We start from the raw sequence: 19806 nt of genomic DNA, 5'->3' as shown, positions 1-19806 counted from the left end.
TGCTTCCTCTTACCATGAATAACTGATTTCCAAGGGACTGTGTGAATGCCTTATTAAATTGGATTTTTGGCTGGGCACGGTGGCTCACACCTGTAATACCACCACTTTGGGAGGCCGAGGTGGGCGGATCACCTGAGGTCAGGAGTTCAAGACCAGCTGGCCAACATGGTGAAACCCCATCTTTATAAAAATACAAAAATTAGCCAGGCATAATGGTGGGTGCCTGTAATCCCAGCTACTTGGGAGACTGAGGTGGGAGAATTGCTTGAACCCAGGAGGCAGGGGTTGCACAACGTGAGCCGAGATCGCCGTCTCAAAAATAAAAATAAAAATAAATTGGATTTATTTATTTTTTTTTTTTGGAGACGGAGTCTTGCTCTGTCACCCAGGCTGGAGTACAGTGGCGCCATCTTGGCTTACTGCAGCCTCCACCTCCCGGGGTTCAAGCGATTCTCCTGTCTCAGCTTCCCGAGTAGCTGGAGCTACAGGTGCACGCCACCATGCCCGGCTAATTTTTCGTATTTTAGTAGAGACGGGGTTTCACCATGTTGCCCAGGCTGGTCTCGAGCTCCTGAGCTCAGGCAATCCACCCACCTAGGCCTGGATTTATTTATTTTATTTTATTTTATTTTATTTTATTATTTTATTTTATTTATTTTATTTTATTTTATTTTATTTATTTTATTTTATTTTTATTTTTTGGCCATTGACTATTGATCAAAAGATGTATCCTGAGTCTGGTGGTTTCACAGAAATTACTCCTTAAATATTTAACTCCTCCAATGTAAAATTATTTGGCTGAACACAACCTTTGAAATGACAAAACATGTACTTTGAGTTGTTTTTCCAGTAAAACAGACAAATTTGTGCTGATGCAACGTCACCCAGTCCCCCTTGGCAGGTGGGTGAGAGACTTTGAAACAAGTGGCAAAGGTTAAGAAGTGAGATCCTGGCCGAGTGCGGTGGCTCACGCCTGTAATCCCAGCACTTTGGGAGGCCAAGGTGGGTGGATCACTTGAGGTCAGGAGTTCGATACCAGCCTGGCCAACATGGTGAAACCCCGTCTCTACCAAAAATATAAAAAATTAGCCAGGCGTGGTGGCACGCGCCTGTAATCCCAGCTACTTGGGAGGCCGAGGCAGGAGAATTACTTGAACCCGGGAGGCGGAGGCTGCAGAGAGCTGAGATGGTGCCGCTGCACTCCAGACTAGGTGACAGAGCGAGATTCCATGTCAAAAAAAAAGAAGTGAGATCCTACCTTCGGGAGCAGATCAGAGCTAACTTTTTGAACCTATGTAACTTTGGCTTATGAGCATTATAGTCTTACCTACTGAAAAACAAGTATAGGGAGCTTTTTAAATTGTTTGTTTATTTATTTATTTATTTATTTATTTTTAATTTTTGAGACAGGGTCTCCCTCTGTCGCCCAGGCGGCGTGATCACAGCTCACTGAAGCCTTGATTTCCTGTATTTTTTGTGGAGATGAGGTTTCTCCATGTTGCCCAGGCTGGTCTTAAGTTTAAACTTCTAGGCTCAAGTGGTCCGCCCACCTCAGCCTTCCAAAGTGCTGGGATTACAGACGTGAGCCACCGCACAGTATAAAAAGGGAAAAAAAATTTTTTTCTATTTATTTAAAGTACAATATAAAAAGGGAAAAAAATTTATCCTATTTCAAACACTGCATTATATAATTTTACCTGCCCTACAGGAGTCTTTTAAAAGATGTTTTAGAGAGATACTATCAATTTTTTTCCTCTGTGATTCAACTGGAGCTCTTATCATTTTAATTGGAATCATATTAATGGTTCAGAACATGAATTTGACTAAAGGTTAAGTTGAGAATTCTTGCTTATTTTCTGGAATGAAATTTTCCAGTCAGCAACAAAATACATAAATACGTGCTTTTGTCTCAAGATATTTCTCTAGAGCACTTTAGCTAATTAAATCTATTACCTATTTATAGTTCCTTTCACATCTTTTCTTCAAATATGTTAGAAAATTTTAGTTATAGAGTGGGTTGGTTGGTAGGAAATATGAAGGAAAATGAAGAACCATTACTTCTTTTTTTGTTTTTGTTTTTAAGTAGGCAAGCTGTCTTCCTTGTACCTCTCACTCTGCACAAGAGTTCTCAGTTTTTTTGGTCTGAAGACACCTTTACACTTTTAAAAGTTATTGAAGACCCATAGAACTTACCTTGGAAAATTCTAGAAAACACAAGAATACACATAACATATTCCATTAGCTATCAGAACAATAATGTCAGCACATGTCATATTGCTTCTGGAAAATTCCACTGGATACTCGTGAGAGTATGAGTGGAAAAGGCAAATAACTTCTTGGTACTCTGAGAATAGTTTGGCCTTGCAAACCTCCCGAAAGGGTCTCCAGGACCCTGGGGATCTCCCACTGCCCAGACCACACTTTGAGGACCACTGCTCTGTATTGCTCTATTCCAGAGAATACACTCTGTTGCTGATTTTTTCTTTTCTTTTTTTACGGAATCTCGCTCTGTCGCCCAGGCTGGAGTGCAGTGGCACGATCTCGGCTCACTGCAAGCTCCGCCTCCCAGGTTCATGTCATTTTCCTGCCTCAGCCTCCCAGCTGGGACTACAGGTGCCCGCCACCACGCCTGGCTAAGTTTTTTTTTATTTTTAGTAGAGACGGGTTTCACCATGTTAGCCAGGATGGTCTCGATCTCCCGACCTCATGATCCGCCTGCTTCGGCCTCCCAAAGTGCTGGGATTACAGGCGCGAGCCACCGTGCCTGGCCCTGCTGATTTTTTCTTGTATTTTTCTCCTACTGTCTCTTCAGGCTGTTGATTTTATTAATTAGTGCATAAGTACAGGTAAGAAATTATAATCTCTTGGGGGCAGTTCATTCTTCCTGTTCTCACAAAGTAAAGAGGTTCAGTCGGTAACTCTGTCCACTGTATCTTCATCAAGAGAAAATACACATACCTTCCTTGAGCACACTTATACAGCACCAGGATAACAAATGCAAAGATGGTAAATATGAGTGTTGAGGTTAATTAGGACTTAATCAGGAAAGACCTCCTCAAGATAATAAGTTTTTATCCAGTTAATAAAGGTAGAGGAGCGTTTCCAGCAGAAAAAAAACGATGTGTAAAGTAATGACGTGATTGGAGAAGAATGACTTAGAGAGGGATTCAGATAAACTTGAATTTGGATATGTGAAATTGTTAATGTTCTAGATTAGTGGTCGACCGTCCTATCTCCCCAGCTTTTTTATTTCACAGACCAGTCAGATTTAAGAAACTGTTTTTGAGAAGCGTCAGGGTTGACATCTTTTGGTGGATGGAGCAAATAAGGGCATTTTAAAAAACAAAACAACTTCCATCTCTTACCATCATCATTTCTTAAAAGACACCAGATATCTGCATACCTTGATAAACTGAGTAGTATGGATTCTTACAATATTGAAGAAGATACTATGTTAAAAGGATGACCTGTGCATATAAATCCAATTTCATAATTTTTGAGACTGGGAGCAAAAGATAACCTTTAATAGAGGTTTCCCTTAAACACCTACTTCTAGCATCTTGTACTTAAGATTGATTGAAACAAACATGAAGCTCTTCAGTTTCCCAAATATCTTGGGCCTCTCCAAACACATGCTTTTTCCTGTTTTCCCTCTCCTAGAAAATATTTGTACCTTTGGCATATACCTCATTCTATAATTCTTCTCTGAACTTTATGTAGGTAATATTTCTAAGTTTCCATTGCATCATTATTGCACTGACTACATTGGAATTATCTTTGGAAGAGCCTGTTTTCCAATTGCCTTAGTCTGTGATGCAATGTAAGTACTCAGTAATTATTGAATAAATGAAGTAGCTCTTAAAAACCATTTCACTGCTCTGAATAAACAATAGAAAATATATGTCATTGTAGGGCTGGGCGTGGTGGCTCACGCCTGTAAGTAATCCCAGCACTTTGGGAGGCTGAGGCAGGTGAATTACCTGAGGTCAGGAGTTTGAGACCAGCCTTACCAACATGGTAAAACCCTGTCTATACTGAAAATACAAAAATTAGCTGGGCGTGGTGGCGGGCACCTGTAATCCCAGCTACTCAGGAGGCTGAGGCAGGAGAATCACTCGGACCCAGGAGCCAAAGGTTGCAGTGAGCCGAGATCATGCCATTGCACGCCAGCCTGGGCAACAAGAGCGAAACTCCATCTCAAAAAAAAAAAAAGAAAAGAAAATATATGTCATTGTAAGATAAATGTTTTCTGTATAAACTATAATAGTGTTACAAAATCAGTTGCTTAATATTTACTTCCAAGAGAGGAGATTAGAACTTTTTTTTTACATTTTTCATTCACCATAGAATGTCTTTAACATTTTACAAGACCATTTTAAGAAAATGAGTGACTAAAGAAAAGTCTTAGGAGTTATTAAAATTGATTGATACACTGATCTGAAGCCAGTATGTAATTAACAAGATAGCCATTTACAATAGTGCATCAGGGTTCCTTTGTTTTAGTCAACATTTAATTGATTTATTAATGAGAAAAATAATGGTACAGATAATCAAAAACAGAACAATCCAAAAGACTTTTTTATGTGGTGGTTAGGATGCATTATAGGAATCCTAAGAAGAAGTTTTTCTTCCTAATTGTTAGACTGAGATTAAAATGAATTTATATTTTCTTTCCAAGTGAATATCTAGGGTATATACCCAGAGAATCTAAAATTTGTTGTGATTCTACCAGCAGATAATTGAGAATTTCATATACATATATATGTAGTATATACGCAACACACACAATATAGTAATACAAGTGGTGTGATCTTAGGCAGTCCGTAGAAGAGAGTTGCTCTGTCACCCATGCTGGGGTGCAGTGGTGAGATCACAGCTCACTGCGGTCTCAAACTCTTGGCCTCAAGGAGTCCTCCTGCCTTTGACTCTCTAGGTGTTGGGATTGCAGATGTGAGCCACCACACTTGGGCAAATAGAACTTTTTTTTTTTCTTTGAGACAGAGTCTCAAGGCTGGAGTGCAGTGGTGCGATCTTGGCTCATTGCAACCTCCACCTCCCAGGTTCAAGTGATTCTCCTGCTTCAGCTCCAAACAGAATTTTTTTTTTTTTAGACTGAGTCTCGCTCACTCTCTTGCTCAGGCTGGAGTGCAGTGGCACAATCTCGGCCCATTGCAACCTCTGCCTCCTGGGTTCAAGCGATTCTCCTGCCCCAGCCTCCCGAGTAGCTGGGATTACAGGCCTGCACCACCACGCCTGGCTAATTTTTGTATTTTTGGTAGAGACAGGGTTTCACCATCTTGGCCAGGCCAGTATTGAATTCCTGACCTCGTGATCCACCTGCCTTGGCCTCCCAAAGTGCTGGGATTACAGGCGTGAGCCACTGTGCCTGGCCCCAAATATAGTTTTTTTTAAAGATTAAAGTATTCTTTTGGAAGAGGTGGCAAGTTGTATCCATATTTAGGTGAGGGAAATTAAGATGAGTTCACTGAAAACACAAACAGGACAAGAGAAGAGCCAGAATGGTTGTGATTCGTTCATTATTCATTTTTTAAGTGATTTTTTCATCCATCATTAACTTTTTGCCACATTTGCTTTATCTGTTTCCCTTTTGTGCTCATTTTCTCTCTCCTGAATGTGTGTATGTGTGCATCTATCCCATGAACATACTTATTTTACCAAACCATTTGAAAGTAAGAAGAAAGTACTGATATTTTGCCCCGAGTACTTTTTTTAATGTGATCACAATATCCTCATTTCCAGGGGATTTAACATTATAGTTTGTATTCAGATTTCTCAGTTGTCCCCAAAATGTTCTTTATAGCTCTTTGAGACGGGTTTCTTCAGTCTAATTAAGGATTGGTCTCTAATCTAGAACATTGTCCCCACTTTTTTCATTCTTTCATGCCATTGACTTTTTTTTTTTTTACAGCCCCCCCCCCCGCCACACACACACACACTCACACAATGAATGCCATTGACTTTTTGAAGACTAGGCCAGATGGCTTGTAATGGTTCTGTAATTCACATTTGTCTAATTTTTTCCTTGTTATTGACTTCAGAATTTTGAACTTTGGAAGGATTATAGGAAGGTCTTGGGCTAGCTCCATCTGTCTAACCTTTAGCAGTGTGGTGAGAATGCCTATTAATGTCCTTAAAAATCCCTTATTACCTCAAGAAGTCCTACCTTTTAGAGTAGTACCAGCAGTTCTATAACAGCAGAGTATCAGTTGGGACTCTAATCAATTTGAAATAAAGAGGATGATTATTTCAGTTTATATAGCTGTGGGTCACCAAGTTTAAAATGGCACAAATTAGAAGACCTGGATTCTTAGTTTCCCTTTTGCTGCTGAATAGCTGGATGACCTTGGACAAATCACATAATTTCTTAAGGCCTCAGCTTTCTCACTTTAAAAAAAAAGGGTAGGTTCTGATGTCTTTAAGTTCATTTCAGTTCTGGAGTCTTAACAAGCAGCCTAATCAGCTTGTGATCATTTAAGAACTGTAGAGTACCAAGTTAATACATTTTATTTATTTATTTATTTATTTATTTATTTATTTATTTTGGTTCTCTGTTTATCTTACACAATGATGAATACATTTTAAAACTGGGTTCCAGCTGGGCGCAGTGGTTCATGCCTGTAATCCTAACACTTTGGGAGACCAAGGTGGGTGGATCACTTGAGCCCAGGAGGCTGAGGTGGGAGGACTGCCTGAGCCCCAGGGAGGTGGAAGCCTCAGTGAGCCATGATCGTGCCACTGCACTCCAGCATGGGCAACAGAGGGACACCCTGTCTCAAAAAAAAAAAAAAAAAAAAAATTGGGTTCCATTACAATATTTCCTTGATTCTAAGATATAAGAGTCTCATATTTAACATTTTTGAAATCAGTGCATCTTGATCAATTTGTATGTGTATTATCGTGGTGGTGCCTTTTTTTTCCCCAGAAAAGTTTTTATTAAGTTGGTAACATGTCTCAAAGTCTCTACAGCATCTTAAAATCGAAGGAGTTGAGCATACCATATTTCAAGGCATCTAAGAAAAAAATACCGCCAATTATAATTCTAAGACATTATATATCGTAGGTCTATTCCACTGTCAGATGTTTAAAAATGTGCGTCTTAGAATCAGTTAAGACTTAAATAAATAAAAACTTTTTTAAAAGAATCAGTTAAGACTTGAGGCCGGGCATGATGGCCCATGCCTGTAATCCCAGCACTTTGGGAGACTGAGGCGACTGGATCACCTGAGGTCAAGAGTTCGAGACCAGCCTGATCAACATGGTGAAACCCTGTCTCTACTAAAAACACAAAAAATTAGCCAGGCGTGGTGGCAGGTGCCTATAATGCCAACTACTTGGGAGACTGAGGCAGGAGAATCACTTGAACCCGGGAGGCAAAGGTTGCAGTGAGTGGAGATTGCACCACTGCATTCCAGCCTGGGCAACAAGAGCAAAACTCCATCTCAAACAAAAAAGACTTGATATTAAAGATTAAACAGGAAAATCACGTTTCACAAATGGATAGCCTATGTGTCTTGCATTATTAAGAAGGACCGTGGTAGATTTCAAATCTAAAAATAAACAAACAAAATTTTTCATTACTGACCACAACTAAGAAAACTACATTTATTCTCTTACAGTAGAACAGTGAGTAACAGAAGCCCAAGCTATATCTTTGTTCTTCAGTGATTTATTCTATTCATTCCCTTTTGTTTTTATAGTATATACTTTTCCTAATCTTTCAGTGCCCTGATAGTTTTTGACATAGTCATCATCTTTAGGCTCCATGTATTAGGCTTCAGGATTTTATTTTACTGTCTTGGGTAAATTGCCAAATTGCTAAGATTTTTGTTTGGTTGTAGTCACTGGGGAAATAAAATTTCTTCCCTTTAGCTTTGGGAAATTATTAAAATACTCCTAAATTTAGAGCTACACTTTAAATGAGATAATTTGAGTTACAAGTTAGCATACATTATCAGCAGCTATCATTAAATTGCTTGTCCTGGGGAAATTTAGTATATTTCTTTTTTCCAAATGTGACTTCTTTCTGAATCCTAAACAAAAGTTGTATGATCTGTTTTGTTTTTGAGATGGAGTCTCGCTCTGTCACCTAGGCTGGAGTGCAGTGGCGCGATCTTGGCTCACTGCAACCTTCACCTCTCAGACCCTCCTGCCTCAGCCTCCCAAGTAGCTGAGATTACAGGCGCCCACTACCATGCCTGGCAAATTTTTGTATTTTTAGTAGAGATGGGGTTTCACCCTGTTGACCAGGTGGTCTCGAACTCCTGACCTCAGCTGATGTGCCCAGCCGAAAGATGTGTGATCTCTTGTGTTTTTGTGCTATTGGTTGGTCAGTGCTTCTTGAACATTTGAACATACAGGAAAACCACAACATTAAATATTGTTCTTTCCTTACAATATTGCCTAATGTTTAAAATAATTTTTCTTTTTTTTTTTTTCTTTTGAGGGGAGGTCTTGCTATGTTGCCCAGGCTGGAGTAGTGCAGGTGTGATCATCATATACTACAGCCTCAAACCCCTGGGCCCAAGTGATCCTCCCACCTCAGCTTCCCAAGTAGCTGGGAAGCTGGAACTACAGGCTCATGCCTCTGCACCTGGCTATGCTTAAAATCTTTTTGATGTTGGCTTCTGTAGTGTCATTCTAATTTGTCCATCTTCGTGACCTCCTATTCTCTAATCTTTTTATCAGCTTTTAATTATACATGTCAGTTGAGGCTCCATTTATAGGCCTTTTTTTCTTATCTGTCACTTCATTTGGGGTTCGTGTACATTTATTTCACTATCTCCAGTGAAATTTCCAGAACCATATCTTTAGTCCTGGTATGATAGTGCTTGCAGAAAATGACCAGCCAGCTGTCCCAATACCAGATCTTTCAAAAGATGGGTGGTCTTTTTCTTTTCTTTTCTTCTTTTTTGTTTATTAAGTCCAACTTCTGCAGAAGGGTACTCATTCTCTTTTTTTTTTTCTGACACGGAGTCTCGTTCTGTCATCCAGCCTGGAGTGCATTGGTGCAGTCTCGGCCTACTGCAACCTCCACCTTCCGGGTTCAAGCGATTCTCCTGCCTTAGGCTCCCAAGTAGCTGGAATTACAGGCGCCTGCCACCACATCCAGCTAATTTTTATTTGGGGGTTCACCATGTTGGCCAGGCTGGTCTCGAACTCCTGACCTCAAGTGATCTGCCCACCTCAGCCTCCCAAAGTGCTGGGATTACAGGCGTGAGCCACTGTTCCCGGCCATTCATTCTCTTTTTAAAGTTATTTATCTGATTTCTCGACTCAAAACATGGGAAATTTTATTCCTCTCAGCTTGGCCAACACATCTCATCTGTCTTCAGAAGTAGTTCGCTTGCTAATGGTTTGTTCATTCCAGACTTTGTGCTTTTGCATACACCATTACATCTAATTTAGCAGTCTTTGCCCTCTCCTCCTTCAAAACCTAATTCAAATCTTTTGTCATGTGAGATCTTCCTTAATTGGGCCTATCTGGTTATTCTTATTCTCATCATCCAGCCAGTACTTAAATACTTACACTAGCCAGCACTCATATTCATTTGAGTTTATAGATTATTGAAAGATATCTAAACCCTAGGAGTTAGCTAGATTCAGTTCAGCAAAACTAGTAAAATAGTTTTTACTGAACCTTGAAAATTGTTACAGCAGTAATTGACCTTAATTTTTGTCTTTGTAAACATATTGCTGCTAAAAACTATTTCTTCTCAGAAATTATCAACAAGGTTGTATAGAGTCTACAGAGACAAGAAGTCTTTTTCTACAGGATTGTGTTAGAGGGTACCTCAGTTTGTTTTTAAGTCCATTATCTACTCATCTGATGATTTAACGTATCAGATAGGCTGGGTGCAGTGCTGAACGCCTGTGAACCTAGCACTTTGGGAGACCAAGGCAGGAGATCACTTGAGGTCAGGAGTTCAAGACCAGCCTAACCAACATAGTGAAGCACCATCTCTACTACGAAAAATTAGCCAGGTGTGGTGGCAGGCGCCTGTAATCCCAGCTACTTGGGAGACTGAGGCAGGAGAATCGCTAGAACCCAGGAGATGGAAGTGGCAGTGAGCCGAGATCACGCCACTGCACCCCAGCCTGGGCAACAGAGCGAGACTCCCTCTAAAAATAAATAAATAAGTAAAATAAAATATCGAACAGTTTTAATAACAAAGCATAGTTTTTATAGTCCCCAGTTTTTATTCCCCAGAGGCACCACTTTCAAATCTTCTGGCTGATTTTCTTCTATTTGATATTATCTGTTAACTTCCTAATAAGTTGAGAAGTTAGCCCTGTTGCCCTCATTTCACACACACAGACACTCACTTTTCTTTCCTTCAATAACATAAAAGTTTTTTTTTTCCCCACATGAAGTTCAGTACTGGTGTTTGTGGTCATGTGATTATTCAGGACTGGGGCACTGGTTCTCAAAGTGTGGTCCAGAAACCCCAGAGAGGTTTCCAAGATCCTGTCACAGGGTCCATAAGATCTAAAGTTTTTTTGTTTGTTTGTTTGTTTGTTTGTTTTTTACGGTACTAAGGTTTTATTTATGTTTGGCACGCTTATTTTTTCCACAAGTATACATGGAGTTTTCCAGTAGCCACATGACATTTGATGACATAATGGCATTACACTGATAGCTAATGAAATGTGCACTTGTGTGTTCTTGTGTTTTCCAGAATTTTCTGAGGTAAGAATACCTCAGTCGTTTGAATGCAGAGACAGGTATGAAAATTGACCTGTGTTCTGTTAAACCACATATCAAAAAGCCTTGCAGAAATGTAAAATAAGGCCAATCACTAAATGTTTTGTTTTGGAAAAAAGTTACTTTTCATTAAAAGCAGTTACATATATTGATATGTATTGTGTTTATGTCTTTGTTTTTTTAGTAGACACTGAACAAATACTGATAACTGGTTTAGTTTAGTTAGAAATAGATCCTACCATATTTTAACATATTATTGGCCAAGCAGAGTGGCTCACCTGTAATCCCCGCACTTTGGGAGGCCAAGGCAGGCAGATCACCTGAGGCCAGGAGTTCAAGACCAGCCTGGCCAACATGGTGAAACCCCATCTCTACTTAGAATGCAAAAATTAGCTGGGCGTGGTGGCGCGCAACTGTAATCCCAGCTACTCGGGAGGCTGAGGCAGGAGAATCGCTTGAACCTGGTAGAGGGAGGTTGCAGTGAACCGAGATCACGCCACTGCACTTCAGCCTGGGTGACAGCGAAACTCTGTCTGAAAACAAACAAACAAACATTATTTATTAGAAATTACTTCGTACTTAAAGTTTATTGTGCTTTAATTTTGAAATTGAAAAGAACAGTTTTCCTTAATACCCTTTTAGGAAGCTATCTGGTTTTTAATATTAAAGCCTTCTTGAGCTTCAACCCAGTTTGCCAGGATTTTTGTCAGGCCTGTGTTCTCAGGAGAAAACAAACTTACATCAAGAGTTTCATCAGCATTTCGTTTCAACAAATATTTGTTGATCATTTGTGCTTGGGTGCTATGAGAGATGGAAAGAAGCATAAGACAGATCCTAACTGTCCATGTCTTATACTGCAACATCTACCCTATATGGTGAGAATTAACCTTCAGGTTGATGACTCAGTTGCTGCAGAATTCTTAGAGATCAAATCACAAACGAATTCTGTATACTAGATCTAATTAAGATAAGAAAGATACTAGGATATCTCAGAAATATAACAAATATATGAAACAAAATTTTCAAATTAGTACTAAGATAAACAAAGTTTATTTAACAATTTTATATAGCACTTTAGAGTTTACCAAGTGATTTAGTGTGTGTTTTGTTTAATCTTAATGATATCCTATAGGTTAGATATTATCCATGTCTTACAGGTAGCTGACTCAGGTTTTCAAATGTAAGATGACTTGGACAAGAATGCATATAAGTTGTACTCAAATTTAGCTGTTCTGACTTCTGATCCTATGCTTTTACTGTATAAAAACACCATATCTGGCTGGGCATGGTGGCTCATGCCTATAACCATAGCACTTTGGGAGGCCAAGGCAGAGAATTTCTTGAGCCCAGGAATTTAAGACCAGCCTGGGCAACGTAGACCCCCATCTCTACAAATTTTTTTTTTTAAATTAGCTGCGCGTGGTGGTGCATACCTGTTGTTCTCAGCTACTTGGGAGGCTGAGACAGGAGGATTGCTTGTGCCCAGGGATAGGATGCTGCAGTGAGCTGTGATCATGGCACTGCACTTCAGCCTAGACAACAGAGCAAGACCCTGTCAAAAAAAATAATAATAATAAGCTATATTAAGGATTCAAAGTAGTTGATGTTCTGCTACACATGCTAAGATATTTTGGGCCGAGCACAGTGGCTCACACCTGTAATCCCAACCCTTTGGGAGGCCAAGGCGGATGGATTACTTGAGGTCAGGAGTTCGAGACCAGCCTGACCAACATGGTGAAACCCCGTCTCTACTAAAAATACAAAATTAGCTGGGCGTGGTGGCACATGCCTGTAATCCTAGCTACTCAGGAGGCTGAGGCAGGAGAATCACTTGAACCTGGGAGGCATAGGTTGCAGTGAGCTGAGATCACACCATTGCACTACAGCCTGGGCGACAAGAGTGAAACTCCATCTCAAAAAGGTATTTTGGAGGAGATACAGTGTCTAATATAAAGGCCTTGGCCATCATAAGCTCTCCATAGTTAAGCCAGATCACTAGAAGAAATAAGTAATAATTCTCATTCTGGTTATAGATCATATAAACTTTGTAAGAGGTTAGACTCAAATGGATACATTTCTGACTAAAAAGGAATTTTTCTTGTTTCAAACTATTAAAAAACCTTTAAATATATTGTTTTACTGATCTTCAGGACTATAGTCTGTAACCATAATAATGGGAATACATTCAGAACATTCAACAAACAACTAAAGTAAATACTTTTTTGCCTGCACATAGTATTAATTTCTTAATGAGATATTTCAGAAATTACATGGTGTGAGAGATTCACCCACAGATACTGAATCAGAGTTACATACAGCAGGCCAGCTGTGGTGGCTCAGTCCTGTAATCCCAATATTCCGGTAGGCCAAGGTGGGCAGATCACTTGAGGTCAGAAGTTTGAGACCAGCCTGGCCAGCATGGTGAAACTCCGTCTCTACTAAAAATACAAAAATTAGCTAGGCATGATGACACACACCTGTATTTCCAGTTACTGGGGAGGCTGAGGCAGGAGAATCGCTTGAACCTGGGAGGCAGAGGTTGCGCTGAGCTGAGATCGTGCCACTGCACTCCAGCCTGGGCGACAGAGTGAGACTTCGTCTCAAAAAAAAAGATATATACAGCAATCTGAGGAACAATAGTGGGATACAGAGAGCTTTAAGCCATCAGTTATGAGTCTCAGTTGTCTCTTATTAATTTGGTTATTGATTTTTGTTGTTCTTTTTTCTCCCTGAAGGTTTGTAAAAGAATGGACTTGGTCTGCCAGAGAATGTTGAATCAGGGATTTCTGAAAGTGGAGAGGTACCATAATCTATGTCAGAAACAAGTTAAAGCACAACTCCCAAGGTATGTTGTGGGTGGCAATGACAATGATGTACAGTTGGTTTTATTTGTTTTTTGACTTCTTTTTTTCAGTCTCATGGTTTACATATTGCTTCCCAAGTTTTTATAGCAAAGGGCACAAAGATCACAATGTGATTTCTGCAGTGGTTTGTCCATTCTCACCGTTTGTGATCAGCATTTTACTGGAGGTTCTAGCCAGAGAAATTAGGCAAGAAAATGAAATATAAGGCATCCAAATGGGGAAAGAAGAAATAGAACTCTCTGTTCACAGATGATATGATCTTGTGGATAAGGAGTACAGTAATTGATTATTAAAGCTAGTAAACCAGTTCAGCAAGAATATGGGATATAAGAATAATATACAGAAATCAATTATATTTATATACACTAGCAATGAACAATCCAAAAAGGAAATTCAAAACATTTTATCATAGTTTCAAAAAGAATAGAATACTTAGTAATACATATAACAAAAGCACAAGACTTGTATACTAAAAACTACAAAACACCATTGAAAGAAATTAAAGACTTAAGTGGAAAGGCATTCTGTGTTCATGGATTCGAAGACTTCCTATTGTTAAGATGACAGTACTCCCCAGATTAATCTACACATTCAGTGTGATAGGGATTGACAGTAAGGTACAATATGTTTTGTTTGTTTCTTCTTTTTTTTTTTTTTTTTTTTTTGTAACCCCTGTCAAAAATTCCAGCTGTCTTTTTGTTTTTTCCAAAACTTGATACACTGATCCTAAAATTCCTGTGGAAATACAAGAGTCTGACAATAACAAAAGCAATTTTGAAAAAGGAGAGCAGTATTGGAAGACTCACACTTCCCACTTTCAAAACTTAGTACAAAGCTATAGTAATCTAAACAGTATGGCACTGGCATAAGGATAGACCTGTAGATCAAAGAAGCAGAAGCAAGAGTCTGGATAATAAACCTTATATTTTTAATCAGTTGATTTTAACAAGGATGTCAAGATAATTCAATGCAGTAAGAATAGTATTTTCAACAAATGATGCTGGGACAACTAGTTATCTTAAAAATGAATGAAGTTGGACCTCTTCCTCGTACTGTATATAAAAGTTAACTCAAAAGGGATCATAGACCTAAGTGTAAATATCAGCACTATACTATATAACCCTTAGAAGAAAACATAGTAGTAAGTCTTCATGAACTTGGATTAGGCAGTGACACCAAAAGCACAAGTAGCAAAAGAAAAAATTAAGCAAATTGGACTTAAAATTTAAAACTTTTGTGGCTCAAAAGACACCATTAAGAAAATGAAAAGACACCCCACAAAATGGGAGAAAACCTGAGCAAATCATGTATCCAGATTATATGAGGAACTCTTACAACTCAACAATAAAAAGAAAACCTAGTTTAAAAATGGGTAAAGGGGCCAGGTGCGGTGGCTCACACCTGTAATCCCAGCATGTTGGGGTACTGAGGTGGGTGGATCACCTGAGGTCAGGAGTTCAAGACCAGCCTGGGAAGCATGGTAAAACCCTGTGTCTACTAAAAATACAAAAACTACCTGGGCGTGGTGGCGGGCGCCTGTAATCCTGGCTACTCAGGAGGCTGAGGCAGGAGAATCACTTGAACCCGTTGGCGGAAGTTTCAGTGAGCCAAGATCCCGCCACAGCACTCCAAACTGGGCGACAGAGCAAGACTCTATCTCCAAAAAAAAAAAAAAAAAAAAAAAAGGGACAAAGGATTTGAATAGACACTACTCCAAAGAAGATAAGTAATAGCCAACAAGCACATGAAAGGTGCTCAACATCATTAGTCATCAGGGGAATGCAAATCAAAACCACTACGAGGTTTATATCCACTAGGATGGCTACAATGGAAAAATGTTGGGAAGGATGTGGACAAATTGGAACCTTCATATATCAATGTTGGGAATGTAAAATGGTGCAGTCACTTTAGAAAACAGTTTTGCTGTTCTCAGGCCGGACGTGATGGCTCACGCCTGTAATCCCAGCACTTTGGGAGGCCAAGGCAGGTGAATCACCTGAGGTCAGGAGTTCAAGGCCAGCCTGGGCAACATGGTGAAACCCCGTCTCTACAAAAATATGAAAATTAGTCAGGCATGATGTCGGGTGCCTGTAATCCCAGCTTCTTAGGAGGCTGAGGCAGGAGAATTGCTTGAACCTGGGAGGCAGAGGTTGCAGTGAGCCAAGATCGTGCCATTGCACTGCAGCCTGGGCGACAGAATCAGACTCCGTCTCAAAAAAAAAAAAAAAAAAGAAAAACAATTTGGCTGTTCTCAAAAAGTTAAACAGAGAGTTATTGTCTGAGCCACCAATTTCATTCCTAGATAAGTACCCAAAAGAAATGAAAACATAATGTTTGCACGAAAACTTGTACACAAATGTTTTTAGCAGTATTAATCATAATAGTCAAAAAGTGGAGACAATCCAAATGTCCGTCAGCTGATGAGTAAACAAAGTATGATATATCCGCATGATGGAATATTATTGGGCAATAAAGAGGTACATGCTACAACAAGAACGAACCTGGAAAACTATGCTAAATGAAAGAAGCCAGAAACATAAGGCCACTGTATGATTCCATTTATCTGAAATGTTCAGAATAGGCGGATCCAGAGAAACAGAAAGTAGATTAGTATTGCCAGGGGCTGGGAGAATGGGAGTGGCTGATAATGGTTACAGGAGTTCATTTTGTGGTAATGAAAATATTCTGAACTTGGATAGTGGTGATAGTTGTACAATCCTGTGAATATACTAAACACCACTAAATTTAGTCCTCTTTAAGATAATTTTATTATGTCTGAGTTATTTCTTAAATTGTTAAAAAGTTTAAAGGAGTTAAATTTTATCATCAAAAGCATATCCTCTCCTGTCTATATTTCCATGTGTAATCCATTCATTTATCTAATTTCTCTGGTTCTAATAGCCATTAGATTTGATAACCAAAAAACCTTTATTTTTATTTTTATTTTTGAGATGGAGTCTTGCTCTGTCACCCAGGCTGGAGTGCAGTGGTGCAGTCTTGGTGCACTGCAACCTCCGACGCCCGGGTTCAAGCGAGTCTCCTGCCTCAGCCTCCCTAGTAGCTGGGACTATAGGCATGCACCATCACGCCTGGCTAATTTTTTAGTAGAGACGGGGTTTCACCATGTTGCCCAGCCTGGTCTCAAACTCCTGACCTCAGGTGATCTACCCGCCTCAGCCTCCTAAAGTGCTGGGATTACAGGCGTGAGCCTCCAAGCCTGGCCCCAAGAAACCTAATTTAAAAAATATATATATAATTTGTTTTGTTTGTTTGTTTTCAAATATTTTGTCAATGAGTACCAGTCCTTGGTAAGGATTTCTAGGCATAGTGATTCATTCATCATTGCAGTTAAATTATGACCCAATTGTAGATTTCTAAATTAACACGTAAAAGACTGTTTCATTAAGCCATCTTGATTGCTTAATATTTTAGTCCACAATACTGCTTTAATGGTTGCCTTGCTTTTATTATTATTATTATTGTAGGAGAGAGTCAGAAAGGAGAAACCATTCATTAGCTCGTCATGCAGACATTCTTGCTGCTGTTGAAACAAGGCTGTCACTATTAAATATGACTTTCATGAAATATGTGGATTCCAATCTCTGTTGCTTCATCCCAGGAAAGGTAAAATAGAATTGCTTGCCTAGAACAGCTGGACTGCCCTACATAAACTTAAAGTTATGAATTTTTGATTTTAGAAATGTTAGAATTGTTTCTACTTCTCCAAATGAGTCTCTACTAATGAATTTGTTTGGTTTCTGTACAGTTATCAATATAAATATGTATCATTTATATGATCTTTATATTTAAAATTCTAATTATGAAATAGTCGAAACCCTAATATTCTTTAGAGAAGTTTGTTAAGAGTTCATACTCAAGAATAAAATTTGAGGTTTTACTGGTTGTTATGATGCCAGAGATACAGCAATGAACAACATACATATTGTCCCTGCCTTCAAGATTTTATAATTTTGGGGAGGTAGAATAGGAGGGACAAGCTGGTTTTTGTTTTGTTTGAGAAATGTTTCATAAAGACAACTTTATAAACTTTCAGATTTGACAAGAATAAACAATTGCTATTTACCAATATTCCCAGAACTAAATAACAGTCCTTTTTAACACAGAAATAAGTATATTGTGGCATATTTACCATTACTCAGTTAATAAAAACTCCGACATTCAACATACTGCTTATACCTTCAGTAGTACCCTACTCCTTGAATTAAGTGTAAATTGAGATATGTCTGTATCTTTTGATATAGAAGTGGTAGAGATATAATTATAGGTCATTTTGCTACTTGGTTGATGCTGGCAAAAGTTTCCCTTAACATGGTTGAAAATAATTAATATCTAGTAAAATTTGAATGTTCGCTTTTTGTTATTTCCAAAGATAATTTACATTGGCAATATTTAATACATACTTTGTCCATTTTTAGTTTTCTTTGACATTTATTTTTGGGGGAATCCCATTTCTTATGACTGTATTTGAAATATTTTGGTATATCTCACTTTCTTTGCATTATATACATTTTCTTTTAAAGATGTTGTTGCATACCAACACATTACCTGCTAATGCTTTTTGTAGGGTGCCATAAGAGGATGACCAGTTAGAAACTTCAGAGTGATTCTTATGCCAGATTTTTCTGAATCTGACTTAAAGGCCTTAACTTTTAAGTGTTCCTGAGAAGTTCTTTGAAATTAGCTTGTTTCATATAGCATCATAGTTTTTATTGCATATCTCATTGTTAGAAACATGAATATCTAAGAAACATCTCACAGTTATCATAACTTCAAAGAGAGTTCAGTCAGTTGTTAAGTAACAGAGTTGAATAGTTTGTGACAGAGTTCATGTGACCTACAAAGATTAAAATATTTATGATCCAGGCCGGCTGTAGTGGCTCACACCTGTAATCCCAGATACTTGCGAGGCTGAGGCAGAAGAATGGCTTGAACCTGGGAGGCGGAGGTTGCAGTGAGCCAAGATCACACCACTGCGCTCCAGCCTGGGCAACAGAGCAAGACTCTGTCTCAAAAAAAAAAAAAAAAGAGAAGAAAAGAAAAAGAAAAATTTAGTGTCTGGCCTGTACAGAAGAAGTTACCAATTTCTGTGCTAGTTGATCAGGCTCACGTGTTTGGAATGGTGATCTTTAAAGTCTAAACAAATAATGTTGCCAGGTGCAGTGGCTCACACCTGTAATCCCCACACTTTGGGAGGCTGAGGCGGGCAGATCACAAGGTCAAGAGATCAAGACCAGCCTGGCCAACATGGCGAAACCCTGTCTCTACTAAAAATACGAAAATTAGCTGGGCATGATGGCACGTGCCTGTAATACTCGGGAGTCTGAGGCAGGAGAGTTGCTTGAACCAGGCAGTTGGAGGTTGCAGTGAGCCGAGATCATGCCACTGCACTCCAGCCTGGTGACAAAGCAAGACTCTGTCTCAAAAACAAACAAATAATGTTAAATCCACTGGAGTCCTGTCATTTTTGGAAACCACTTGTTGACTTCTTTTTTTTTTTTTTTTTTTTTTTTTCGGAGACAGTCTTGCTGTGTCACCCAGGCTGGAGTGCAGTGGGGCAATCTCAGCTAACAGCAACCTTTGCCTCCCAGTACAGGTGCATTATTTGGATTGTTTTATGAGTGTTCCCTTTTTTGTACTTCTCATGCTTAAACTTGTCACATCCTGTCTGCAAAATATAAGGATGTGGCATTTAATTTCCACATGCTGAAGTAAGAACATTCTACAAAATAATTTTCAGTCTAACATATAATCTTCATTTAATATATGGTGTTTATGATAAGTTGTTCTTGTTTTCCCTGAGATCTTGCTTCTGGGATATACTTAAAAGTTTAGGCCGGGCGTGGTAGCTCACACCTATAATCCCAGCACTTTGGGAGGCCAAGGCGGGCAGATCACGAGGTCAGGAGGTCCAGACCATCCTGGCTAACATGGTGAAACCCCATCTCTACTAAAAATACAAAAAAAAAAAAATTAGCTGGGCGTGGGGCGGGTGCCTATAGTCCCAGCTACTCAGGAGGCTGAGGCAGGAGAATGGCGTGAACCTGGGAGGCAGAGCTTGCAGTGAGCCAAGATCGTGCCACTGCACTCCAGCCTGGGCGACAGAGCAAGACTCTGTCTCCAAAAGAAAAAAAAAGTTCAGAAGCTTTTTTGTTTTTGTTTTTGACATGGAGTCTCGTTCCATCGTCCAGTGGTGCAATC

The 19806-nt window shown here is 39.3% G+C and overlaps 1 protein-coding gene across 1 annotated transcript in view; it reads left to right on the top strand.

Annotated features, from left to right (window-relative positions):
• Positions 1–19806, top strand: part of FBXO28 (F-box protein 28) — a 45409-nt gene that overhangs the window by 2747 nt on the left and 22856 nt on the right. The window contains exons 2-3 of the mRNA XM_054451669.2: positions 13459–13568; positions 17073–17211. Coding sequence (XP_054307644.1) covers positions 13459–13568; positions 17073–17211 — 249 coding nt within the window. The remainder of the gene's footprint in view (positions 1–13458; positions 13569–17072; positions 17212–19806) is intronic.

Source organism: Pongo pygmaeus, chromosome 1, assembly GCF_028885625.2.
Source record: "Pongo pygmaeus isolate AG05252 chromosome 1, NHGRI_mPonPyg2-v2.0_pri, whole genome shotgun sequence".
NCBI lineage: Eukaryota > Metazoa > Chordata > Mammalia > Primates > Hominidae > Pongo > Pongo pygmaeus.
Note: the sequence above shows the minus strand (reverse complement) of the source record. Positions and strands in the feature narration are given on the sequence as shown.